Genomic DNA, 27,806 nt, shown 5'->3' on the forward strand with positions numbered 1-27,806 from the left:
GAATGGGTTGTTGTCTCCTTATGATTTGGACCTTCCTCATCTCATGAGCTAAGCTTTTGAGGTTAAGTTCATTCTTTTGAACACGGTATTAGAGCTAGACCAACTCCTATTCTTGATTTTCTCAATGTTGGAGGTTATGTTGTCCACACTCCATTGTTAAGTCCTCGGCATGCTAAGGGTATTAGACTATCTCAAATTGGGTGAGAGAACAGATTGTTATCTCTTTATAGGTCTTGGACTATACAGACCTCATGAGCAAGCGTTGAGGTTAAGTTAGGACCAAAGTCCATTTTCTTAACAAGGGTTACAGAAGTATGTGGTTCAAGTGATGCCCCTATAAAGGTTTGGAAGTGCTTTTGGAGATATTAGAATAGTATAGCTAACCAAACTATTTAATATAATATTAAGGAGTTCGATGGGAGAGAGACTATCTTGATTCCGGGATAAAAGAATAAAGAGGATATTCAAAGTTGTACGAGTTAATATATATTAAACTCATGAATCATACAATGCAACTTTGAATAAGAACGATGGAGTATAGACTTGAGAATATCACAACCGTGTTGAACTTATGTTGGTAAATCTAAAACATAGCTTATATTTTCGCCATGAAGATGTATAGGGAAAGGATGAAAGATTTTAAATGATACTTATTAACCTACACTGGAAATATATGATAAGAGTACCAAGAAATTTCATTTAGACTGTACATGAGAAAAAGGAGGTCATATCAAAATATAAACCCCATAAAGATAAGTACAAATATGGGTCCCAAGCGTGAGAATGTAGAAGGAGCTATACAAGAGTTTTCCATGACCGTAGCTTTACAGTTTACACTGAGCATCTGCTGGCCTATACTTATTTACATTCATAATGGATGAGTAACCAATATAGGATAATTGATGAACAACGCTATAGAAGAGTTTTCCATGACCGTACCTTTACAGTTTACACTGAGCATCTGCTGACCTATACTTATTTACCCTCATAATGGATGAGTAACCAATATAGGATAACTGATGAACAAGGATGCCAACCAAAAGGTGACACTAGTAAAAGTATTCATAAGGCAAAACATGTCATGATAACGTGGAGTGAGTCTAAACAGGATTATAGTACCTAAATACAGACAATCTTCACATCTATGTTTAAATTTCCAAGAAAATGGCATGATATAAAGAAGTAACACATAGAACTAAATAAGATAGTTGAAATGGAGGAGCTAGCCCCTTAAGAAGAATGGAGATGAAATGAGTTTTAGTGGGATTGTGGTACCCAAATGTTGACAATTCATATATCTAGGTTAGTCTTCTAAGATAATGGCACGAAATGAAGAACATATAACAAGCGGAATTGCAATAAGAGCGCTAATATTAAGGAGTGATATGGGAATCCAATGCGATACGAATACACCTAACTAAGTGAAAGGCATGTTAAATATTGGTAGTAAGACCAAAAATGTTGTTCGGTGGTGAGCATTGGGCATATAAGGCCATAATGTATCAACAAGATAAACCTCACATAAATACACAGGTTAAAATGAATGTACAACAAGATTGAACAAGATTAGATCTTACAGAGAATGCAACTAGCATGCATCGATGTCTAAACGAGAGAAGACATCTGAGATGGTTTGGCCATATACTACGTCAATCTTCATATCCATCAATAAGTACGTGCAACAATATGATAATTGAAGGTGACAAATGGCATATGGTAGATCTAAAAGCACATAAAGAAAAGTTATCCTAAAAGACCTACTAACTCTCAAAATGATGTGGACTTAGCAAACCATAGAACATAACGAGCACAAAGGATCCATATAGACTAGTTGGGACTAAGGTCTAGGTGGTGGTGTTGTTACATTATATCGAGTATTTGTCAAGAGTCTTTTTATTCTAGATAGAGACTTATGTGGCCCTTTAGGGAAAAGTCTGAGATGTAGAAAGATTCTAGTTTTAGAGAAACTTTCTAAGTCGCCTTAAAAGACATTTTATTTGGTATGCAGTGAGATGGACCTTTTTTAATAAATATTGGTGAGATTGACCTAAATAGAGTAGAATGTATATGGGAGGATTTAGATACCCGACCACAACTAATTTAGGATTGAGTAGTAGTTGATTGCTATTGATTGATTGCTATACATGATTCTAAGTTCTTAATACTCTCCCTGGGACAAGTAGCAGGGTGGGCCATTATCCACCGAGTTTTGAACCATGCCTCACTGGCTCGCAAGGATTTTCCGGCTATAAGAAAAATACTCTCCCTGGAAAAAATTGTATTAGAAGTTCATGAAACTTAGCAGAAGGGAGAATATTTCTAACCTGTAATCAAAGGAAGGAAAAAATCCATGCAATGTGTTTACTATCAACTCCACTGTCGCATAATCTGCTGCAGCAGTATCTGTCATGTGTGTGTGCTGAACCTGCAATTAGCTAAATGAGAGACCTGAAAATTTGGAAATTCTCTACTCCCAATTTATAACAATATTAACATAGAACCTTGACAGCAACTTTTTGCCCATCATGCGTTCGGGCAATATGGACTTGAGCAAGAGAAGCACTTGCTATTGGTACGGGATCAAATTCATCAAAGATCTGTAGACAAAAGTTTTTACTCAGTTGAGTAAGAAACCGAGTCCAAAAAGACACTGCTGCTAGATTAAATTTATAAAATCGCTTTTGGGGAGAATTCAATAAATTAAAACATACTTCATCAGGTGCACCTCCAAGCTCTTTTTTGACAACTTCATGCACTTGATCATAAGATGAATGAGGACATCTATTTAACATGGATTCCCTCATAATACGAACATACTCTTCAGGTACTAAGTACTCCTGTTGAAAACCAAACATCAAGTTGGATAAGCCCAAAGTGTTGGGCAATTACTTGTAGAAGTGAGAGCCCTCTTGTGACCCAGAATAATAAATATAAATATGAGACAATTATCTAGACAATAACCTAAGGAGCGAAGTAGCATACCAGCTGTCCTAAATGTTGACCAAGCTTAATGTAAATTCCACCATTTCTGAAACAAAGTTCTTCGAGCTTGCGTGCACCCCTCATGTGAACTTCATGTTTGACTTTTGCTCTCTCTGCGCTAGCTTCTGGCAGTCCCCAGAGTGAATATTCATAATCTAACAACGAGTCACAATTGGATAATCTCTTAGAATATTGAAAATCACTTCTCCTTTAAAAATTCCTAGAGCTGATTTTTTAACTACGTCAAGCTTATCATATCATCACATAAATGGGTAGCAATGACTATGAGTACTGTTCCATAACATCTCATCAGCAACTCGAAAGCCATGCAATAGCTTATGCTGAACTATAATCACCCCCAAAAAGGACGCAACAAGTCTCCCCTCCCCTCCTCCCCGCCCTCTTTCTGATTGCACGTTAACGAGGTTAAAGGAAAAAAAATTCAAATGAAGCTTCATAACAGGTAACCCAAACTGGCTAACTCTCACGTAGGTCTTCCCAGAAAAACAGCTAAGATATATATATTGAGTGTGCATGAGCACTGCTAACCCATGGCTCCATTACTTGATATACTGAACTTTCAACTAAGAGCTCTACATATTAATGATCAAAGTAAGATGATGGTTAACAAAAGCCACAACCCCAGTCAAGTTTCTTCAAGATACATTTTAGTATTTTCATCCCTCACGAGAACCAAAAATGGTTTTTCATATTTTGCTCAAATGTCTAAAACCAACCCATATAGCATATGAAGGTACCACATACATGACAATCAAGCCTTCAGTGAGGCTCGATCAGCCTACTAAATCATGCATGTTGAGCTGTTACATATCAAACAGACAATTTGCTCCAAGGATGTATAACTCAATACAAGCAAGCAATCATTTTGATCATCTACAATATACACGAACTATTTGTATGTAGTTACTTACACTAAAGCCATCATCTATAGAACTTACCCCTCGTTCCCACTATTCCCTCCCTGCTACAAGAATTAAGGGTTTATTCTCTATTTTAGATAGAATATACCTAATGCCTACCTACCTGAAACAGAAAAATGAGTGTCCTTCCGATAATGCATACAAAAACTTAGTCATCAGACTTTTCTAAAAGGTCAAGTGCAAGAAATAACATGAGATGAACTAATTCTTGATTAAAATTTCTCCTGAAAAGCATACAGATAATTCAATACGATGGGACGCATTTACAGACTACAGTACACTATCTTTGATGCTTTCCAATCATTGTAGAGCGTTGAGAAACCTTACAAGCTTCGCCCTCAAACTTGGGGATGTGTAAATGGATCATGTAAATATTCAAATAACACATGTCAGCTAGGAAGACCTTAATTCTTTGCTAAGCTAATATGGACTATTTGCTGTGCTTGGTTAGAGTGGAAGAGCCGAAGAGGAGAGGTTGCAAATATTAAAAGTAACGTGAGGCGGTACATGTAATTACTCTTGTTTGTAAGAAAATACAAGGAGGTGAAACAAAAGAGAAAATAAGGAAAAAGTGGAGGAGTTTGGTTCCCCTCCACGTCAACTTTTTCAATCTGGTAGAAACAAGCCAGAAAGGAGAAAATATTCTTTACTTCCCTTCCAAAATTATCAAACAACCAGAAGTTAATCATCAATGTCTCAGATAGAAGAGTAAACAAATACTCCAGTGTCTCCGCCTTTACCCTCCCCTTTCCTTTCATGAACTAAACAGTACTAAAGGAATGAGTAAAATGTTAGGGTTTGCCTCAATTTCCTACTTTATTTGGATTCTACCATAATTGTGTTTTACTTCAAAAAAAAATTCTTGGTAGAAAAGGTTTTTTTTTGTGGAAAAGGACTCGGCTAGATCTATCCTTTTCTTGGATGAGAAGTCTTACTTCTACAAATAGTCGTTTAGAGAGTTTTGTTCGGGGGAGATTATTCTCTCAATAGTTTTTATGCTTTTATATGAGTTTTTCATATGCAGATCAATTGATCAAACTATATTAAATTATTATGCCTTTTTAGTATGTTTTTCTTTGTCGTCTGATTTATCGCCGATCAAGATTTGCAATTGTTAGCTTCCGCATGGCACCATGTTATTTGATCCCAACAAGTGGTACCAGAGCTAATGGTTCAACAAGATTGAAGACAAGTTCAAAGCGGGTTTAGATTAAGTTGCAACTAGTTTGATGATACCAATGTTATCAAAGCCGAGTCCTTTTGTGGAAAAGGACTCGGCTATATCTATCCTTTTCTTGGATGAGAAGTCTTAGACTTCTACAAATAGTCGTTTAGAGAGTTTTGTTCGGGGGAGATTATTCTCTTAATAGTTTTTATGCTTTTATATGAATTTTTCATATGCAGATCAATTGATCAAACTATATTAAATTATTATGCCTTTTTAGTATGTTTTTCTTTGTCGTCTGATTTATCGCCGATCAAGATTTGCAATTGTTAGCTTCCGCATAGCACCATGTTATTTGATCCCAACAAGTGGTACCAGAGCTAATGGTTCAACAAGATTGAAGACAAGTTCAAAGCGGGTTTAGATTAAGTTGCAACTAGTTTGATGATACCAGTGTTATCAAAGGCGCGCTTTAAGTGCGCTTAAGCCCTGAAGCAAGGCTCAAAACATGTTGAGCGCTTCGTCTCGCTTTATGTGCGCTTCAGTGTCATCATCAAGGCTCTAAGACATACTTTTCCTTGCCAATGAGCCTCTCTTGGAGAAGTGACACTAGATGATTAATATCTCACTTTATCGTAATATTTTTACAATTTCTTTGCCCATACATTTGTTATTCATGCTTATTATTATTAATCTTGGACTAAAAATATATATATTTATATTTTTGCACCATTGCGCTTTTTTTCATTAAAGCCCACGCTTTATTTGCGCTTTGCGCTTAAAGCCCCAGCTGACCTTAGAGCTTTTTTGCGCTTTTCGCTTTTGATAACACTGGATGATACTGAAGATTTTGTCCTACTACTACATGTGGAGAAAAAGTTTCAACCATATTTTCAATAATCCTACTGCTCTATCTATAAAAACAAAAACAGTTTTTTAACCCATGTTTACTATTAATGCATGGGCTCAAACTTTCAACCCTTGCTTACTTTTAACACCAACGCTCCAATTTTAACCCATGCTTACTTTTAAGGTATGGGCTCCAACTTAACCCGTGCTCACTTTTAACGCACAAGGCTCCAATTTTCAACCCGTGCTCACTTTTAATAAACCAGGCTCCTATTTTCAACCAATACCTACTTTTTAACCATGCCAAACAGCAGTGATGAAGATTATGTGAAGAAGAAAGATGAAGATTATTTTGCCAGAAAATGCAAGCCAAGGGAAGATTTGTTAGGATTTGCCCTGAATTTCCCACTTTATTTGGATTCTACCATTATTTTGTTTTACTTGAAAATGATTTCTTGGTAGAAAAGGTTTTCTTTGTGGAAAAGGACTCTGCTATATCTATCCTTTTCTGGGATGAGAGGTTTTAGACTTTTCTATAAATAGAAGAGCTTTTCTTCTTATACACAATACAGTAGCATCCACAATGTAGTCATTTAGAGAGTCTTGTTTAGGGGAGATTATTCTCTCAATAATTTTTATGATTTTATATTAGTTTTTAATATGTAGATCAATTGATCAAACTATATTAAATTATTATGCCTCTTTTAGTATGTTTTTCTTTTTCGTCTGATTTATCACCAATCAAGGTTCGCAATTGTTAGCTTCCGCATGACGCCATGTTATTTCGATCCAAACATAAAAACGCATGTAGATAGTGATCATTTATGAATGTTTTCAATGTACAATTAAAAGGATTACAAATACGTCCCCCAAGGTTTCAGATTGTAACTTATAACTCCCATATTGTTTCAAATATTATGTAAATATTTCTTCTTTCTGATTTTGTGTATGTGCTGAATTATTATCTATACTCCTTAATAATCTTGCTGTTGATGAGAATTATTCAGGTTTCTACAGACCTAAGAAAGGTCCAAACATCACTCACTTGGCATTTGCAGATGATGTCATAATCTTCGCATCAGGTAAGCCTGCTAATATAAGAAAAGTGTTGAAGATTCTAACTGTTTATGAGAATGTGTCAGCTCAGCTGACTAATAAACACAAAAGTTGTGGGGCATTTGCTCCAAAGGCCAATCTAGAAGTAATCTTGGCTGCCCTCTGTTTGTAGGCAGAATGAAAATTATCTACTTTTCAGAAATGGTGCTCTATAACCAAAAGAATTCATTCCTGGCATGTGAAATTCCTATCAATGGGGGGCAGAATAGTTTTGATCAAACATGTACTACTGGCAATGCCAGTTCACTTACTAGCACCCAAAGGCACTTTTGAACAACTAGAAGGTGCTACGACAAGATTTTTATGGAGTGGTAATGAATCTATGAGGAAATACCATTGGAGCAAATGGGAATCTATGTGCTTACCATGCGAAGAGGGTGGTGTGGGATTTAGGTGTTTAAGGGATGTCAGCAATGCTTTCACAGCAAATCAACAATGCTTTGACAGGTTCCTCTTTTCTGAAGAATGGGATGCAAACTTCAGAAATATTAAACAATCCATTATTCACAGAGTGACCTCTGATCATTCGCCTATAATTTTGCAATGTGGAGGTTGGGAAACTACAAATTCCTATTTTAAATTTGAAAATTGGTGGCTGGATATAGAAGGGCTCAATGAAAGAGTGAAGGGGTGGTGGGATTCTTTCAACCACAGTGGGAAACCTGATTACATCCTGGTGACAAAGCTAAAAGCTTTAAAGGGGAAACTGAAAGAATGGAGCAAGACAGCACAAGGCAATCTGGGAATTCAAAAGCAGAAAGTGTTAAGCCAACTAGCTAAGTTGGAGGAAACACAAGAGCAGAGAGCTTTAGAGGAAGAAGAGATAGCCTCCAGGCTAGCTCTCACCATGGAATTTGATAAATAACCAGAACAGAAGTTTGATGATGAAGTGGTTATGGAAATTTGCAACAATTGACAATATGCTATGGAAGGACGTCATCTCTGCAAAGTATGGTATGAAGAGTAGCTGGATGACAAATGTGGTGAAAATACCATATGGTGGTAGTGTATGGAGAACAATCAGAAATCTATGGCCTTTAGTCCTAAACAGATCCAATTTCAAAGTTGGCAATGGCTTGAAAGTTCCCTTCTGGGATGACAAGTGATTAGTTATGAACCTCTAAAGCAACTCTATCCAGATCTATACACATTATGCCTTCAACAACAAGCTACAGTTGCTGAATTATGGACAGGACAAGGTTGGAATTTACACCTTAAAAGACATTTAAATGACTGGGAAATGGAAAGCATAGCGGCCTTCTACTCCACAGTTGCTCAATTCAATAATTTAACAGGAGAAAGAGATACTATGGTTTGGAAGATAGACAACAAAGGTTTGTTCACTGTAAATTCTGCTTACAGAGACATGAACACATCAAACAAGAAGGAGGTAGGATGGCAATGGAAGATGATATGGAAAACTAAAATACCTTACAAGGTCAATTGTTTTTCCTGGCTATTGGCAAAGGAAATAGTGTTGACTCATGAAAATTTAAACAAGAGGGGGTTCCAGTTGTGCTCTAGATGCTATTTATGTGGGGGAACAAGCAGAGACAATCAACCATCTTTTTTTACACTGCAAATGGGCAGATCAGTTATGGAAGATATTCATCAGTCTGAGGAAGATCAGGTGGGTGAAACCAGGGAGCATTAAAGGAGTTCTTAGCTGCTGGAACAGAGATGGCAATGCTGCAAGACAGGAAGAGAGATGGAAGATTGTCCCAGCATGTATTTGGTGGACAGTATGGAAAAAAGAAATCAGAGATGTTTTGAGGGCAAACAAAGTGACCTACAGAAGTTTAAAATGAATAGCTCTGTACTATTTTTGGTGTAAACAGGAAGTTTTAGGTCAAACTGAAGATATTTTTGATGTTTTAGATTACTTGTAGGGAAGAGTATAGATAGGAGATTCAAGCTGTAAGGTGTAACATTCTGAAAGGGGGACTACATTCTTTTTGAAGTAGTATACCTGTGGATATATAGTTTAACTGTTATCATAAAAAATAAAAATAAAAACTACTTAAGAACCAAAGATTCATTATCGAAGGATTATATGATGGCAAAATACTGCTCAACAATCAATCCAGTAATTAAGAAGGTAGTAGGAGTACAGTCCCAGACTTGGAGAGCAATGTGCAAGATAAAACACTAAATAGAGGACAACATATGGCAAATTGGACAAGGGCAGATATCTTTCTGGCATGACAACTGATCCAGAGAAGGAGCTTTGTACAGGCTACTATCAGATGATGTAATCCCAAAAAACATAATGCTCAATGAAGTTCATGTGAATGGGCTGGTTACAGAGTTCTTTTCGCTATTCAACACATAACAATCAACTTCACTCATTCAAAGAAGGATAAAGCTATATGGGTCCCTAATACAGAAGGAAGCTTCACTATATCTCAGCTTGGAATTTACTCAGAAAAAGTGCAGAAGGTGATTGGCATGACAAAAGAACATGGCACAAGAATGTCTCACTCAAAATTAACTTTCACTTCTGGCGAATGATCAAGGATAGGCTGTCAACAGATAACAAGATTGGGAGGTCCAAGATACATGGCCCTCCATATGTTGCTGCTGCAGCAACCACAAGATAGAAACTGCAGAACATCTGTTTGGTCAGAGTGAATTGGCACACGATCTATGGTCAAATGTCTGTCATCCTTTAGGAATGAAAGTTCAGGGTATACCTCTTAGACAGATCCTGGTAAATTGCTGGAATATGCAAGCTAAAAATCCTGTTGCTAAGCTGGTAAGAGGAATTCTACCTCAAATGATCTGCTGGGGAATAGGGAAAAAGCTAGGTGTAACATAAGATTTAGTTACATCAACTTCAACAATAGCATTTCAACAAAGAACATCACTACTCAAATTATTCAGACAATCAACACTCAGTTTCCACTCATAAAGACTGAACCAAACTGGCCTTCTATGTGCAGCGAGTTGAGTAATAACTATGCAAAGAAAAGTATCAAATTACTAAATGGTACCCCCCACCTCCCAATCACATCAAATTAAACAGTGATGGAATTTGTAGGGGTGATGATTGTGGGGGAGGAAGACTGATCAGAAATGATAAGGGCAAGATGATATCAGCTTATAGCATCAACTTAGGCAAAGGTACAAGTAATTGGGCAGAGGCAAAAGCACTACAATATGGACTGGAATGGTGTATAAGCAGGGGTTGGAATAATATCATGATAGAAGCTGATTCATTACTTCTGGTCCAAGCTATACAGGGAAAGATTAAATCTCCATGGAACATTGCTCAGATTGTTAGATGGATTCAGAGGATCCTGGAACAGCATCAAATACAAATTAGGCATTGCCTTAGAGAAGCCAACCAAGCTCCAGATATGTTAGCACAGATCAGTCATTCTCACAACAATGCATCAACTTACAGTGATTTCCAGGAACTCCCAAAACCAGTTAGAGGTATACTTAACATTGATAGATGGGGTTTGCCAAGTATTAGAACAAGAACTCAAAGCAATAAGTTGTACACATTTGATCCTCCTTAGCTATTGGTTTGATTGTTAGAGTCGTTTGCTTTTGCATTAGACTCATTTGTAATACAAAGGACATCTAGCACTAACTAAAAATAAGAGTTAGCTGTTCTTTGTAACTAGGATTGCATGCATCATATATAGTTGCATTCACTAGAATAGAACCCCTTATCTTATGAGAGCATGCATCATATAGACTCATATAGGATTGTACAAGGCAATGGCCTTCATGCATCAAACTGGATATGTCCAGTTTCATATTTCATGGGGGTATGGTTTAAGCCCTCCCCTCAAGTGTATTCTTTTTTGCTTATCAATAAAATACCACCCAGGCTCTGATTTTGGAACTGGGTGGTTCCCCTAAAAAAAAAAAAAAAAAAAAACAATAAATTTGTTCCTTATACATTAATATTATTCTTTTGTGTGCAAGGGTACATTATCATATACTATTGGATCATGAATTTAACCTACCTCCATTCAACTTCTTCAAATGATTTTGCATTATTAAAGATAAATAAATAACAAAACTAGTAAAAATTGCAATAACAATGACAAGAAAGAAGGTAGATAAATAGTTTTTCTTATTCTTCTTTTTTCTTTTGGATGAAATTATTCTGCATTTCTTTCTATTTTTTTCTTTAGTTTCTTAAGTCATTACTTCTGTCAGGATATAACTTTAAAAAATTTAGTAGCATAGACTAAATGCATGCATCTAACAAGTAAGATATTAAGCTAATAAAGCAATCTACTTGCATGAAAGAGAAGTGAAATAAATTACCACATGGCAGCAAACTTATCCATTTTTCAATTACAGTATAGCTTTGTAATATAAATTATGAAAGACTATAGCTATGTGTTACTACTTGGAACCATGAGGAAACATGTGTTACAAATAGAAACCTCGGTGGAGGTACGTGTAATTCTTTTCCATAATTAATACTCCCTCTATTTTAATTTATATAGTATAGTTTAACTTGGCACGAAGTTTAAGAAAGTAAGGAAGACTTTTGAAACTTGTGGTCTTAAATATGCCATAACATTTGTGGGACTATAGAACTTTTGATACTTGGGTGGTCTTCAACATGCCATAGTATTTGAGTGGCTATAAAACCTTGTTATTAAGTGTAAAATGGGAAGTTCAAATATTTATGTCTGAAGAGGATTCCAGTTAATATCAAACAATATCTACTTTATATTCTGTGTTTCAACTATTAAGTAAAGACATTTTCATTATCAGCTATCACATGTTCATTATTAGCTATTTTTCCCCCACTCAGGGAAATAATTACTTGGTCGCCAAGAGGTAAGCGGGATAGAGTTTAATGTCAGAAGTATAATGTTAAACTCAGTAAATCCACCTACGTACATAGCGGATATGTGCATTAACTGGTTAATGATGACTGTTTGAATCAAGTTATGTCCTTGTAATTTTCATGAAAGCAGTGGGAATAGAAGACACAAGTTAAACTGCACATAATGTATCGGCAACAATATTACCACGTGTAAACAGATTTAGAAGCCAAAATATGTTATATCTGTTACGAGAAGAAGATACTAGATTAAACATTGAGCTTCAGCAAAACACTACATCACCAATCAAAAAGACTTTGCCTACAAGGATGATCAAATGACAGTCCAAAATTTATAGTTCTCCGCTTAACTAATTGAGCTAACTTTTGTGTTCTCCTTTATTTGAAACTTACCCCCTGTTTGGATGGTGGTTTCCCGTGGTTCATTAATGTATGGTTTTGTATGAAACCATGTTTGTTTCTATTGTTCTTAAAATTATGTGGTATGGTGTTGTAAACCCGTGGTTCATCCTATGGTTATATAACCATGAAAAATCTCAATTTGTGTAACCACGGATTTGGTGGTTTTTCCGTGGTTACGTATTTTATTTCCCTATTATACCCCACCCTCCACCATCCATCCCACCCCACCCCCACTCTACCACTCACACTCACCCCCACCCCACCCCTGCCCCACCCTCCACCATCCACCCCACCTTTCCCCACCCTGCACCATCCACCCCACCCTTCCCCACCCCACCCACCCCTACCCTACCACTCACCCCAACCCACCCCCCACCCCCAATTACCCCACTCCTCTACCACTTATCGCCACCACCCCAACCATCACCCACTACCCCTCACCACCGCCCAACCCCACCCCACAACAATTCACCCCCACCTTACCACCCACCTCACACCATCCACCCCTCCACCACCCTTACTCACTACCCCTCACCACCACCCAACCCCACAACCACTCACCCTCACCCTACCACCCACTACCCCCGCCCTCATCCCACAACCCCCACCTCACACCACCCACCCCTCCACCACCCCCACCCACTACCTACTTATTTTTTAAAGTTCCTATTTTGTTTTATTAATATATATAAATTAATTTCTAATTAAGAGTTAAGGGTATTTTAGTAAACTTACAAGTTATTATACAGTACCATACAGTCAAACCAAACAATACAAATGTCATTAAACCACAACAAACGATACAGTCTATCCAAACATTGTGTTCATTAATACAGTACAATACAATACAACACCATACCGTACCATACCATACTGTACATTAATGAACCACGGGAAACAACCATCCAAACAGAGGGTTATTCTGCATGTTTAAGCATATAATATTTCCTTTTATAACCTTTAGCATGAAATGGAACCTCAAAAGTGCAATCTCAGTGCTTTCTTGTATTCCTGATTCCTCTTATGGCAGCAGAATACACAATCTTGAGCTTAAGTGACCTAACATCTTCCATGTATATTCTGGAAGGGTTTGAATCCACACCTAATAGAAACACCAATTAACCAAATGAATGGCATGTAATTTGGGGCACAGCCAACCTTACATATCTAAACAGGACTGACTGAAGAAATGACAGTCCTTGTCAAGTTGCTAATGCCCAGCTTCACAGTAATTCAACAGATTATGAACCTAATGTGCTCCCCAGTCGACTTTTATCTATTGGCAAAAGCTGCAGAACCTACACTTCCTAAAGATTTCAATGCCCAAGACTTAATTAATTATTGTTAATGACTAGGCCAATTTAGCACTATCGACCCACAAAAATAAATAAGCACTCACACTGGACAATCTTTGTAAGAGAGGTCATCATCTATGTTCCAGTTGTTCCAGTTGTTTTCTATGTGGTGAGGAACCTGAGACAATTAATCATCTGTTCTTGCACTGTAAACTGACTGAACAACTGTGGAGGATGTTCCTCAATTATAGGGGGATTCTCTGGACCATGCCAAGTAAGATAGTTGATATGCTAGCATGCTGGAACAGAGAAGGCAGTAATGCACTTCAGAAAATGAGATAGAAGATTATTCTAGCTTGCATTGGGTGGACAATTTGGAAAGAGAGAAACCAAAGATGTTTTGAAGACAAAGCCAACCATTTCCAGAAGATTAAAATGAAGTGTTTAGGGCTGTTCTACTTTTGGTGTAAAGGAATAGGTTTAGAAGATAATGAATCAATCTCTAATGTATTAGAATCCTTGTGAGATGACACAGGATCAGATGCTTACCCTTTTGTAATCTGTAATTAGGGGGACTACACAGTTTTGTGTAGTCTCTATTTATATAAATATACAAATATGTTACATTCTCAAAAAAAAAAAAAATCAACTTTAATTATGTTTTGCTGATAAGATCATATCAAAATTGTACAAAAGTGAAATTAAGAGTCACATGTTCTTAAAAGTTAGGATCAAGCAAAATCCATAAGCTTGTTTGTCTACACCGGGCTTCAAATTCCAAAAGACCACATAACTTCCAATTTTCGCTTCTCATTTGTTTCCCCAACCTATGGTTATCCAGAGAGAAGAATATGCGGATCAAATGCACCCAAGGGTGTGGCCTAGTGTTAGATGAAGTGGGTTGAGAACTATCAAGTCACAGGTTCAAATTCCAGATACAAAAACACTAGGAGATTTTTTCCCATCGGTCCTGGCCTCGGTGGACTGCCGATGGAAGTGGGAGGTGGCAGGTATCCCTGGACACCACAATTAGAAAAGAAAGAAAAAGATATATAGATCCAACATCAATTGATATTACTCCATCCGTCCTAATTTATATGAGAGTTATCCATTTGAAAGTTAAACAACTCTTTCTGACTTTTTAAATATTTTATAATAAAATTTACATATTTGAAAATTACATGAGAAGAATTGGAGAAAATTATAATCAAAGAAAGAAAGTTTGACTCCAAATAAATTGGGACGGACGGAGTAATAAAGTTGTATGTTTGTAGCCAGGGGTACAAACTTCAAAGGATAGTAAAAGGAGGGGGGAAAAAAAGATTATCTGGATTGAATTAGAATTGTACCGAAGGCAATGGAGGCAGCGGTGACGGAATCGCGAAAGAGGCGGGTCGGGACAATTGTGCAGAGCTTGAGGGCCATGGCTGGGTCATCCGAGCTAGCAATTGTGGCCGCCGCGGCTCCGCCACCAAGGGCGGTGCTCGCCACTAACAGCTTCATTGTGGCGCGCCGCAGAAACCTGCCAGCCATTTTTATTTTCCGGGCCCTCTTTCAGGATTTCCCCAAAAAATGTAAGCAGAACAATATGCTAGTAGTAAATGCTAGTACCTTCTCCTCTTACTACTATCATTCATTAGCCCCTGCTACTTTTTGTCCTAATTACGCTTTAATGCCCACTCTCAGCCGCCTTTTTCTCCAAGCTATTGGGTGTGTTTGTTTTCTACTTTTTGGCTGCATTTAAAGATATAACAAAATGTTTTCTTATGGTATAAATATGTTCTTCAAAATAGGAGAAAACTTTTTCTATAAAAGTTTGAGCGAAAATACTTTTCGAACCAAATACAAGAAAATGAGTAGGAAAATTATTTATTTTTGGAGAAAATTATTTATTTTTGGAAAACATTTTCCATCATACTAAACACACTCAATGGGTGTTTTATTTTTATCTTCCATATCACTTGGCTCAAATTTATAACTAAAATGATTTTAGATTTTTATCCATTTAGCTCATTTATATATAATTTGAAATATTTAGGAAAAAGACAATAACTTCTTAATTTGTAATAAGAATTTCATTTATTTTTTTATGTTTAGAAACTGATTGAAAATGATACTTATGTTTATCATCTCACATTTGATTATTGTTGAGTGAATATTTTAAAAACTCTATTGTTAGGATTTTTTGCTGACCCACTACATGAAGGCTTTAGGTTAGCAATCTACCCATTTTTTAATTTCCTTAATTATTTTTACTAAAAAACCAACAACAAATTAATATTACTGGCTTTTTCGTCTTTTTATCCAAAATTTAATCCAAAAACTTCCTTCCTTTCTGATCTTCTCTCATCAAGGTGATTCAAATAATTTGTCTATTCCACCAAATTTAATTACCCTAAACAGATTAAATAGAATTGAAGATAAAACTGAATATCTAGAACAATAAATTTTATTGTAAATGGAGAAGGTGAAGATCAGTGTAACACCTCGTAGCTTCAGGCGAAGGTTTGACTCATAAGATGATAATATAATGGAACCAATATGAGGGTTATAGGAAGTGTTTTGAAAACTAATCAAGTCATAAGAAATGTCTTTGGGCAAAGCAAAGTTGGAAGTCACTCTACGGGACATGTTTGCAAGTGAGTTTGTAGAAGGTCTTACTTCCTACTACCATAACCCCTTTATTAATTTGGAATTTGGGAACACTTCCTGAATGAAAGTTGTAGCCCTTTAAAATACCTTTCCCATGGTATATTATGGGGGTCAAGGGGACATCTATACAAAAAGTTATGGCCATTTTATTGAAGGAGTACAGAGCAGTCCGTTCACTGGTCATGTTATACGAACTACTTATACGGCCCATATAATTTTATACGGACCGTATAAGTCTTCCGTACTTCATGACGCTCCAAATCGACGTTCTGTTCAGCCATGATGAAATATGGTCATATTATACGGACCGTATAACTTTATACGGACCGTATAATACATCCATATAACTTCCGCCTCACTTTTATATAAATTTAAGCCTTGAGTTCTTTTATTTCATTATTCACAATTCCAAGCCCTAGCAACAATCCAAAACATCAAGGTAAGTCAATCTGAACCCTTCCAACTCAATTCTAAAATATATTCTAATAATCTAAGCAAGAAATTATTGTTCCTAATCTAGGGTTTTCAAGAAAACCCATCTCAAGGTTCAAGAATCAAGATTTAGGAAATCTTCTCCAAAACTCAAGTCTTTAATTCAAGTTTTGGAGCAATTAAGGTAGGTAGAACTTTCATCCACATGTGGGAATCTCTACGTTCTTCCCCATGCTCCGTTTCTTGATATTCATGAAGTTCAAATCCTAGGGCATTAAACCCAACATATTGGTAGCCCGTATTTATGTACATGAATTTTGTATCTATATTCGTTATTGTATTCCTAATCTTCCATTACGGTTATTAGGAACCCTAGCTTAATCCATGAATCATGAATTCTTCCTCATGTGTTCTCATTATGTTTATATGAAACTTTATCATTTTATCTAGCAAGTTACAAGCATGTTTTCAAGTCAATTATATATATAATTATGAACTATTGTTGTTACTATTACGCGGCGCCTTCCTTAGACTTCTTGGAAGGGCGACGTAAGGCTAAGCAACCGATGATTCCAAGGTTACTGTCCGCCAACCGGGGTCCCCTCCGCACGCTAGACGAGACTGTCAGTGCCGTGCGGGAAAACCAATGTCAAGAGCAAATGAGAGAACAGAAAAGTGAATTGAGAATGTGAAAGAAAGAGAGCTTGTTTGCATTAATGAAAGTTATTACAATGAGAGCAAGCGGTGTCGAGGGGGAGAGACACCAGTACAGAGAATTGATTACTTGCTTGAAAGTTTTGATTGCTTGATCCCCCTAATAATGCTTTAAAAATAAAAACCCAAGTTGCAGGACTAGACATAAATTTGCTAGAGAATCACAACCAAAAATACATAAAGTAAACTACTCTATATTTACAACAAAAAAGACCTAACTAGAGCAGGTCCATGTGCACCCTCGGTCGGGGCACTGTCGTGCGCGCAGGGCACGGTGCGCGCGCACACTGGGGCGCAGGCACTGGGCGCTGAGCGCTGGCCCTGTAGCAAGGTTGCACTGTCACTGGGCGCTGGGCACGCGTTGGGGCACAACCAACATAGGGGAGCAAGCGAGGGATATTGATGGGGTGACACAGGCAGAAGCAACCTTGTCACTTGGGGCGTCCGAGACCACGGGGCCGTCCATGGCGCTAGGCGCTGAAAGGTTTGCCATGGGGCGCATCCAAGGGGTCATGGGGCATGGCTGGAAAGCCGCCCATGACATTCTCCCCCACCTGAGTTGGTGACGTCCTCGGCGCCTTACTTGCAAGATATTCATCGATCAGGTGCTTGTAGGCTTTGAGGCTGGTGCCCCTCTCCCACGTATTCTCTTCTGCATCACATCCCAGCCATTTCACTAGGAACTCTTGGTGATCTTTTCTTGAGGCATGTATGACTCGATCGTTGAGGATGGCTTCTACTACCCTTTTCCCAATTGCTTGTGGGCCTCGAATGCTGGGTATTGTGAGATGGCTTCGTGAAGGGTCTTTTGTGTCTTCTCGAAAAGGCTTTAAAAGACTGACATGGAACACAGGATGAATCTTCCACCAAGCTGGGGTATCCACCCGGTATGCTACCTTTCCAATGCGCCTCTCAATGGACAGAGGTCCAATGTATTTTTGTAACAGGCGGGGGTCATGGACCCCTGCAAATAGGTATCTCTTTGGGATCTTCACCATCACCTTGTCCCCAACCTGATATTCCACAAAGTGACGATTCTGATCTGCATGTCTCTTCATCTGCTTTTGTGCCTTCACTAGATAGCTCCGTACTATCTCTAAATTCTGCTTCCATTCTTTCGAGAAGCTAGCTGCTCGCGGAGATTTTGCCATATTTGGGGCATTCACAGTGTGTGGGAGTAGCGGTTGCTGTCTGGTAACAATTTCAAAAGCGCTCTTGTTTGTGCTAGAGCTCTTTTGTGAGTTGAAACACAGTTGGGAGTTGGGACGCATCCAATAGCTTCACCCAATTCTTCTGTGAGCCGGTAACAAAGTGTCGCAGATATTCCTCCAACATGCCATTGAACCGCTCTGTCTGACCATCGGATTGCGGGTGAAAACTCGAGCTGTGACTCAGTTTAGACCCTAAGCACTTAAAGAGCTGGGTCCAAAAGTTGCTGGTGAAGCGAGAGTCGCAATCACTAACAATATCATTGGGTAGACCCCAATATTTGACAACATGGGTGAAGAAGAGTCGAGTTGTCTCCTCTGCTGATATATACTTGGGTGCTGCAATAAAAGTGCATACTTAGAGAACCGGTCAACCACGACCAAGATAGTCATGAGATCTCCAACCTTGGGCAAGCCGGTGATGAAATCCAATGAGACGCTTTCCCAAGGCCTCATTGGGACAGGTAATGGCTCCAACAGGCCCACTTGTGTTAAGCGGTCAGACTTGTCTTTCTGGCATACTAGGCAAGTTTTCACATACTGAGCGACATCATCTGCCATCTGGGGCCAATAATACGCACGGCGTAGCAGTGCCATGGTACGTTCTTCTCCTGGGTGGCCTGCCCATAGAGTGTCGTGGCATTCCATCAGGAGAGTCCTCCGCAGATCTCCTCCTTTACGAACGTAAAGGCGGTTTTCTTTTGCCTTCAGGAACCCATCCTCCATGTAGAACTGGCGAGTTTTTCCTTGACCTGCTAAGTCGACCAAGTACTGTGCAGAGGGGTCCTTGGCGAGGAGGTCCTGGATTTGATCTTTTATGGTGGTAGCCACCTCACTCCCCCTAAGGGTGGCAAGCAGGCATACCGACGCTAGATCAACCCTTCGAAATAGTGCATCCGCAACATGGTTGGTCTTCCCACTTCGGTATTCCAGATTGAAGTGAAATTCCGCTAGAAGTTCCTGCCATCTGGCCTGGCGGCCATTTAGTTTTGGTTGGGTCATGAAATGACTGACAGCCGTGTTGTCCGTCTTCACCACGAATGGGAACCCCAGAAGATAGTGCCTCCAAAGGCGCAAGCAATGGACGACAGCCAATAATTCTTTCTCGTGGGCCGCATAGCGCCGTTCCGCATCCTTCAACTTTCGACTCTCGTATGCCACCGGGTGCCCCTCTTGTAGCAAGACTCCGCCCAAGGTGTAATCAGAGGCATCCGTCTGTACTTCGAAGGGTTTGGTCAAGTCGGGCAAGGCCAAAATAGGGCTACTAGACATAGCCACTTTTAGTGAGTTGAAGGCGTCTGCTCTCTTTGGCGACCAGTCCCAAGGTGTGATCTTCTTGAGGAGCTCTGTCAGTGGTAATGCAATGAAGGAGTAGTTCTTGACGAACCGTCGATAAAAGTTGCATAGGCCAAGGAACGCCCTCAAGGCATGGATGTCCTTGGGTGGCGGCCAATCTGTGACAGCCTTGATCTTTTGTTGGTCCATCTTGATGCGACCCTCTTCAAAAACATGCCCGAGTAAGTCAATCTGTTTTTGGGCAAAGGAGTATTTGGATAGCTTTACGTACAATTCATGCTCTTGCAACCGAGTTAGGACTTTCCTCCGGTGCTCCAGGTATTTGCCCAACGTTTTGCTGTACACCACAATGTCGTCCAGGTATACCACCACAAATTCGTCAATGTATTCTCGAAAGTACTGGTTCATTAGAGTGCAAAACGTGGCCGGAGCATTGGTCAAACCGAACGGCATGACCAGGAAGTCGAACGAGCCATATCTTGTCACACATGTCATCTTGGACTCGTCTCCTTCAGCAATGCGGACTTGCCAATAACCTGTCTTCAGGTCTATTTTGGTGAACACTGTGGTACTGCCCAGTCAATCAAACAAGTCCGCCATTAGTGGTATGGGGTACTTGTTCTTCACGGTGATCTTGTTGAGGGCCCGATAGTCAACACAGAGCCTTAAGGTACCGTCATGTTTCTTTTGGAATAGCACAGGTGACCCATAAGGTGACTTGGAGGGCATGATGATCCCCGTGTCCAGCATCTCTGTCAACTATCTCCGAAGCTCGGTGAGCTCGGGTTGTGACATTCTGTAGGATGCTCGGGCAGGTGGCTTCGCACCCGGTACCAATTCAATTTCATGATCGACCGTCCGCCTAGGCGGGAGTCGCTTCGGCATATCTTGCGGCATGACATCCTCAAACTCCTTCATGAGCTCTTTCACAGGCATTGGAATTGGGCTCGAAGAACGCTCAATCTCTTCAATGCAAAGGGTAGCTAGGAACGTGGGTTCTTGTCGATGGACCCCCTTCTTCAGCTGCAATTCAGAGATATTTCCTGAGGCCATCTTTATGGTTGTGCATGGGACAATGCAGGGTTTGGCCCCGTTTGCTCTCATCATCAGAAGTACATCTGCGTAGGGTATGGGAATGATGTTAGTTTGTCTCATGAATTCCAACCCCACTATCAATTCGAAGTCGTCAATGATCACTACCCGCAAGTCGAACTTGCCTTCATAAGGACCCATCTTTACCGGTACTCTTTTGGCTATTCCACCCACCAATTGGGGTGGTGAGTTGATAGCTTTGACACGACCCTTACCCTTCCCAACAACTAGGCCAAGGCGTTCTACTTCTGTGGTGGCCAGATAGTTATGCGTAGCACCTGTGTCTATCATGGCCTTAATAGGTTTGCCATTTACTCTCAAGTCGATAAACATCAGGGTCTTCTCCCTTCTGGGAGGAGGCCCGTTGCCTGCCTTTGTCTTTCCCTTCTTGGCAGTTGAGCTTGGGTCTTTCTTTTTGCATAGGCCGGCACTGGTGCCCTCTACAGCATTGGAAATGGAACAAACAAGTGCATTGAAGGCACCTATTGGTTCGGTCTGATCCGCATCATCCTCATCATCGTCCGTCCCATTATCCAGAATTTGATGGGCGTTCATCTGTGCCTGTGGGCATTCATTGTTCCAATGTGGTCCGCCGCAATGACGACATCCTGAGGGGGGATTCCGCCCCCGATCATTATTATGAGACGCAACACTATTGCTGCCTGAGGAGGAGCCTTTAGATTTGGTTGCACTACGATCTCCCCCACTTCTGCTGGGGCCAGTATTGTAGGATTGGCCCCCTTTGGATCCCCCACGGGCTGGTGGTTAAGGTCTATCCTTTCGAGCATCCACTTGGTAGTCACTGAGGCATTCCACAGCTTGGATAGCTTTGGGCAAGGAATCAACCCTCTGTTTTTGTATTTCCATGCGGGCATAGGGCTTCAAACCTTCCATGAACGTGAAAAGCTTGTCCTTATCGCCCATGTCCCTTATGTTGAGCATGAGTGCAGAGAACTCGTGGACATAATCTCGGACTGACCTCGTTTGCCTGAGTTCCCGAAGCTTCCTCCGTGCATTATACTCGACGTTCTCGGGGAAGAACTGTAAGTGAATGGCTGCTTTTAGTTCTTCCCATGTCTCAAGAGCATCCTCACCTGCCTTGATGGCTTCATATTTCACACGCCACCAGAGTTTGGCATCGCCTTGTAAATACATGGCAGCAGTTGCTACCTTCTTGGGCTCTTCCAATTCTCCCACAGCGTCGAAGTACTGCTCGATGTCAAAGATGAAATTTTCCACCTCTTTGGCATTTCGAGCGCCCTGATAGGGCTTTGGTTCAGGAATCTTGAGTTTCTGGGGTGCCGAGGCAGTGTTTGCCGCGCCCCCGATAGGATTTCCCCCTCCTCAGAGTAGGCCTTGTAAGGCAACGCTGACAACATTGAGCTGATTAGTCAAATTGTTGATGGTTCCTTGCATGGCAGTCATTCTATTTGCCTCCTGAGTCCTATGGGTCAGATACTCATTTCTTTGTATGGCAGCCGCCCGCACGGCTGCGTCTGTGTCAGTAGCAATATTTACAATGTCTTGTTCGGCCTGCCGCATCCTGCGGTCCAGGTCCTCCACTCTTTCAGTAACGGGTCGAAATCTGTTGACCGCAGTTTCCAAAATCAAGGGGCGGTCTCCATGGTTCACCATGGTCAGAAAATGATGACAATAACAACGTGTTCCCTCGTCCGATGACGAGCCTAGGCTCTGATACCAAATGTTACGCGGCGCCTTCCTGAGACTTCTTGGAAGGGCGACGTAAGGCTAAGCAACCGATGATTCCAAGGTTACTGTCCGCCAACCGGGGTCCCCTCCGCACGCTAGACGAGGCTGTCAGTGCCGTGCGGGAAAACCAATGTCAAGAGCAAATGAGAGAACAGAAAAGTGAATTGAGAATGAGAAAGAAAGAGAGCTTGTTTGCATTAATCAAAGCTATTACAATGAGAGCAAGCGGTGTCGAGGGGGAGAGACACCAGTACAGAGAATTGATTGCTTGCTTGAAAGTTTTGATTGCTTGATCCCCCCTAATAATGCCTCAAAAATAAAAACCCAAGTTACAGGACTAGACATAAATTTGCTAGAGAATCACAACCAAAAATACATAAAGTAAACTACTTTATATTTACAACAAAAGAGACCTAACTAGAGCAGGTCCATGTGCACCCTCGGTTGGGGCACTGTCGTGCGCGCAGTGAACAGTGCGCGCGTGCACTGGGGCGCAGGCACTGTAGCAGGGCTGCACTGTCACTGGGCGCTGGGCACGCGTTGGGGGCACGGCCAGCATAGGGGCGCGAGCGAGGGACATTGATGGGGTGACATAGGCAGAAGCAATCTTGTCAGTTGGGGCGTCCGAGACCACGGGGCCGTCTATGGCGCTAGGTGCTGAGAGGCTTGCCATGGCGCCATGGGGAGCATCCAAAGGGTCATGGGGCATGGCTGGAAAGCCGCCCATGAATTATTACTCATGAATCAAGAACATGTTTGCAAGACTTTGACAACTTATCTCAAGAAACCATATTACAAGATATTTCATGAAACCATGTTACAAGTTATTTCGTGAAATCATGATTACAAGTTATTTACAAGTTATTTCATGAAAATCATGGGCTTCTTAGCCAACTATATCATGTTCATATTTTTGGGAATTGCTTAGTTAACCGAGAAGGCTCAGATAGCCTGAAACTACGTTGCCACGGTAGGATAAGGGTTGTCAGCAAGGAGGCAACACCTTCATTATGCAGTTTGGATCCTTACATGCTTATTATTACTTAAATCTTATATCCCTGGCAAGGTGTGAGTGTTCTGCTGGTAGGACGCAAGTACCAGATCATGTTGTCGGTTATACTATAGCGTTCCCCACGTTACAAGCAGTTTTACATACATGTATTTCCATTGATTTCCTATTTTCAGACTTTACTCACGTTTCATGCTCATTTCAAGTTACATTCAGTTTCAGTTCATGTCCTATACCTATGTTGTGCATGTTCTTCATTTCAGCAGGATTTACATATTAGTACTATTCACCATGTACTAACGTCCCTTTTGCCCGGGGCCTGCACTTCACGGTGCAGATACCGGTTTTCAGGAGCATACACCTGCACAGTAGGATCACTTCAGTTATCAACTTATTGGTGAGCCCCACTCCTCTCGGGGTTCAACATGGAGTCTGCATTAGTATTCAGTTTATGGTAGTCCAGGGCCATGCGCTAGTAGCTAGTATTCAGACATGTTTTAGAGGTTTCATAGACAGATGTTTGTCCACAGAGTCAGTTATGCTTTTATGTTTGTAGACTGTTATGTTTTCATGATATTTCATGCTACGAGATAATTTCAAGACTTTATTCCGCAAATTACATTTTTATGATTCATTTAAATTGCATCATATAGATTATATTGTTTTGATGCCCATGTTGACAAGCAAGCAATGAGATTCGCTCAGACACATGCAAGCAAGGCCCGAGTGCCGTGTTACGCCCAGGCCATGGTTCGGGGCGTGACAATCAGGGGCGGAGCTAGGGTGGCGGTTCGTTGGAAAAATGCAGTATATATCTAAGATTAAATCGAATTATTATGTATATATAATCTCAATTGAACCCCCTTGACATAGTTGAGAAGCTTAGCTTAATGGTTAGGGGGGTCAAACATTTGTCAAGATTGCGGGTTCAATTATCAATCACTACCATAATATCACTAATAATCTGTGATTGAGTTACATTTTTGAGACACTAGCTAACCAAAAGTTGGTCATCCCGTATTATATCTTTTTTCTATTTAGAGAGGTAATGTTTCCATGGTTCCTTCTATACATTATTACTTTTTGAAAAGTAACCATTTTTTCTTTAAGTATAAATTTTCATAAATTTTAAGTATTCTTAATCAACATTTAGATTCTAATTATTTTCTTCCGCTTTTGTTACACCTCGGAAAAGTCCCCGTACATGTACAAGGAATAGACCAACGAAAGGTATGAGTGTGTGTTGTTTTACTAAGTAAGGGGTGATGATCCATGAATTTTTGGAAATGAAAAAGTTGTAGAATTGCATTCAGCCCAGTGGTCGTAAAGTGATTTACGGCCCGTAAACCACCATCGTCCTCCAGCCTTTCAAAGTTCCAACTTTCTGTCCAATGTTGAAATGGCTAAAGACGACTTGGAATACGGCCCGTAAACTGGTTTACGGACCGTAAACCTCGATCGTAAACTACCATGATCACTAGCCAACCTTTCTGTCTTGGACATGCTTAAATACGACCACACTATACGGTCCGTAAACTGTGGTTTACGACCACTGTTCACCCCGACAATTGTTCATTAAAAATCAGCTTTTGTGATCATTAAAAGGGGCTTAAGCCTCATTTTATTTCATTATTCATCCACACAACTCAAGAATGCTCTAGAACTCTCCAAACACTTCCTCCATAAGAATTCAAAAGAATCAAAGGAAAACTAAGATCATCGACACCAAATCCAAGCAACAAAGTGTATGAAACCTAGTTGGAGGTCATCTTCTTCAAGAAATTCCAAAACAGGTGAAGAAGGGTTTTAGTGCTAGAGGAGTATTCCCATTCAAAGCTTGTTCAACCATCATCTAAGGTAAGTTTCATGACTTTATCATGTTGTTTAAAGCATTAGAAGACTAAGACACTTGAATTGTGGTAAGACATGGAAAATGGACCATTACTGAGTGAATAGTGCCACTATGGAATGATAGTTGAATGGAATCATGAAAGTTGATATGTTATGATTATAAACACGTTATAAATAACGTATAGGTCATGGAATAGGTGTGAAGTAAGCAAAATTACGATGATAAGCGAAAAACCATTAAATGTGGAGAAATTGGAGGAAGGTGGTGGATTTTGCTTAAGGTATATGAATGATGATTGTTTCTTGCAATATTATGAGTGTTGTTGTAAATGTTTAGGGGTTGGAATAGAACGGGGAAAAAGGTAGTAGAAACAAAGGAAATGCCGCTTAATTTTCTTTAGAGATAACGATGCGTTTTTATAGTCGGTTAACTAATGCTAATACGATTCTCTCGTGAAGGTAACGTCGTGACTTCGAAGGAAGACAAGTGAGCGATAACGTAGCTAAACGACAAAGGTATGTGAGGCTAGTCCTTTCCTTCCAATGGCATGAATCTTATAGTATGAGTTCCTTTCCTCTTTATGAGTTCATGTATCCCGAGAAGCCAAAAGCCTATATTCCTTCATGTCTATATAAGATAAGAGATATGATATGATGATGTCCTTTATTGCTTACACTCACCTTATGTACTAATTCCTTCAAGGTGAGGCAGAAAGTCAATAATTGCTCCATAATGAAATCGGGGGATCACGACCTTACGTCACCCCGATAGAGTATAGATAATCTTGAGCCTTATGCATGTATCATGTTAAGATAAGCATATTTTGATAAACATGTTATTATAAGTATTTTTATAAAGAGCATGTCATGATTGCATCACACCGCGCCTAGTTGGCCGGGCAGTCACCGCTACGGCGGGCAGCTATACGGATACACCACGACCTTCGGGCGTGGGCAGACACCACTAGTGGGCGGCATGAGATGGTACCCCGGACGCGTGAGTCCTGTACGCGGGCTTATATTATTGATTATCACACCGTTCCGGTAAGGACGGGTAGCTTGCATGTCATGCATTTGTGATATCATGATGAGTATGAGTAAGGCAGCATGTATCACTCCCCTTATGATTATTGTTCAGACACAGATGTTCATATTGATGTTCTCCTTATATTATTGTCGTTCTTCTTCATTGTTTATGCCTCTCATACTCAGTACAATATTCGTACTGACGTCCTTTCTTGGGACGCTGTGTTCATGCCCACAGGTAGACAGGGAGGCGAGCTTGATCCAGATACTTAGGAGCTGTCAGCTGTTGAGAGCACTCCATTGTTCGGAGGTGCTTATGACTTCTCCTTTGGTGTATATGTATATATATATATATATATATATATATATATATATATATATATATATATATTTTGGGCATGACGGAGTCTTGTTCCGTCTATTGTATAGCATGTCAGTAGAGGCTCATAGATGCGCAGTGTGGGTAGTATGGTCTCACATTTCTCATGTACATGTGCACTCATTACTTTGATATACTAAGCATTTCTATATATAAAAGTATTTATGTTTTCATATAAACTATGATTTTTCCATACTTTGAGTATAAATGCGATAATAAGGGCATTAGTCGAGTAAAGTGAGTATTAGAGCGAGCGGTGCTCGGCGGCTAGCCCCGGGTACCCGTCGCGGCCCCTAGCTGGGTCGTGACAGCTTTCTTCTCATTCATAAATCGTATGAATTTCTTTCCCATTCAAGATTTTTGGTGACTTTCGAAAGTATTATATAATTGAAGCGGTACTAATTCAAAAGAATAACATAAAAGGTATAAAATAAAGTTGAAAACAACAAAGTGAAAGGGGGAAAAAAAGCGCAAGAAATCTTAAGGAGAATCGACGGAGCGGGGGAAAAGTAGGAAGAAATGCTAAACAGGGCATGATATAAGACGATTTAAAATTAGAAGGTTAAGGTTAGTATTTTCCTTTCCACCGAGCCCCGTTTATTATCCTTTAGTTTAGCATGTTTACTCTTTCATAGTTCGAACCCCCTTGTCGAAAATTTTGTCTCGGCCACTGATGGGTATTGACCCATAAATTGAAATATTTTAACAACTCACTTGACCAGAGTCATCTGAAGATCTCGCACAGAAACAAGTGCTTTGTTGGAAATTATGGTCGGGCCTTGCAACCAATTCAATTTTCCGACCATTTACTAGTGTAACTCATCAATTTTACGAATCGTCTTCTTTATAAGTTTACTAGTGGTATGTT

At 39.9% G+C, this 27,806-nt stretch overlaps 2 protein-coding genes across 5 annotated transcripts in view; both read right to left on the reverse strand.

Annotated features, from left to right (window-relative positions):
• The window catches only part of LOC132608908 (putative ABC1 protein At2g40090), a 31,954-nt gene extending 16,661 nt beyond the window's left edge, over positions 1-15,293 (reverse strand). For all 4 annotated transcript variants that reach the window (XR_009570607.1, XR_009570608.1, XR_009570606.1 and 1 more), the window contains exons 1-5: positions 14,919-15,293; positions 2,983-3,137; positions 2,712-2,837; positions 2,502-2,597; positions 2,325-2,425 (exon numbers count right to left, since the gene is read on the reverse strand). Coding sequence is in view for 1 of the 4 variants with exons in the window: in XM_060322698.1 (XP_060178681.1) it covers positions 2,325-2,425; positions 2,502-2,597; positions 2,712-2,837; positions 2,983-3,137; positions 14,919-15,102 (662 nt within the window). In the remaining 3 variants the exon portion in view is untranslated. The remainder of the gene's footprint in view (positions 1-2,324; positions 2,426-2,501; positions 2,598-2,711; positions 2,838-2,982; positions 3,138-14,918) is intronic.
• A 5,337-nt stretch (positions 15,294-20,630) lies between these two features.
• LOC132611959 (uncharacterized) lies at positions 20,631-21,518 on the reverse strand. The gene has a single exon (XM_060326313.1). The coding sequence runs from the start codon at positions 21,516-21,518 to the stop codon at positions 20,631-20,633; it is 888 nt and encodes a 295-aa protein (XP_060182296.1).
• Between the last annotated feature and the right edge of the window lie 6,288 nt (positions 21,519-27,806).

Source organism: Lycium barbarum, chromosome 9 (genome assembly GCF_019175385.1).
Source record: "Lycium barbarum isolate Lr01 chromosome 9, ASM1917538v2, whole genome shotgun sequence".
NCBI classification, from domain to species: domain Eukaryota; kingdom Viridiplantae; phylum Streptophyta; class Magnoliopsida; order Solanales; family Solanaceae; genus Lycium; species Lycium barbarum.

Excerpts from the sequence above, each read along its gene's own strand:
- LOC132611959 (XM_060326313.1), bottom strand. The coding sequence starts at position 21,518 with ATGAACGCCCATCAAATTCTGGATAATGGGACGGACGATGATGAGGAT.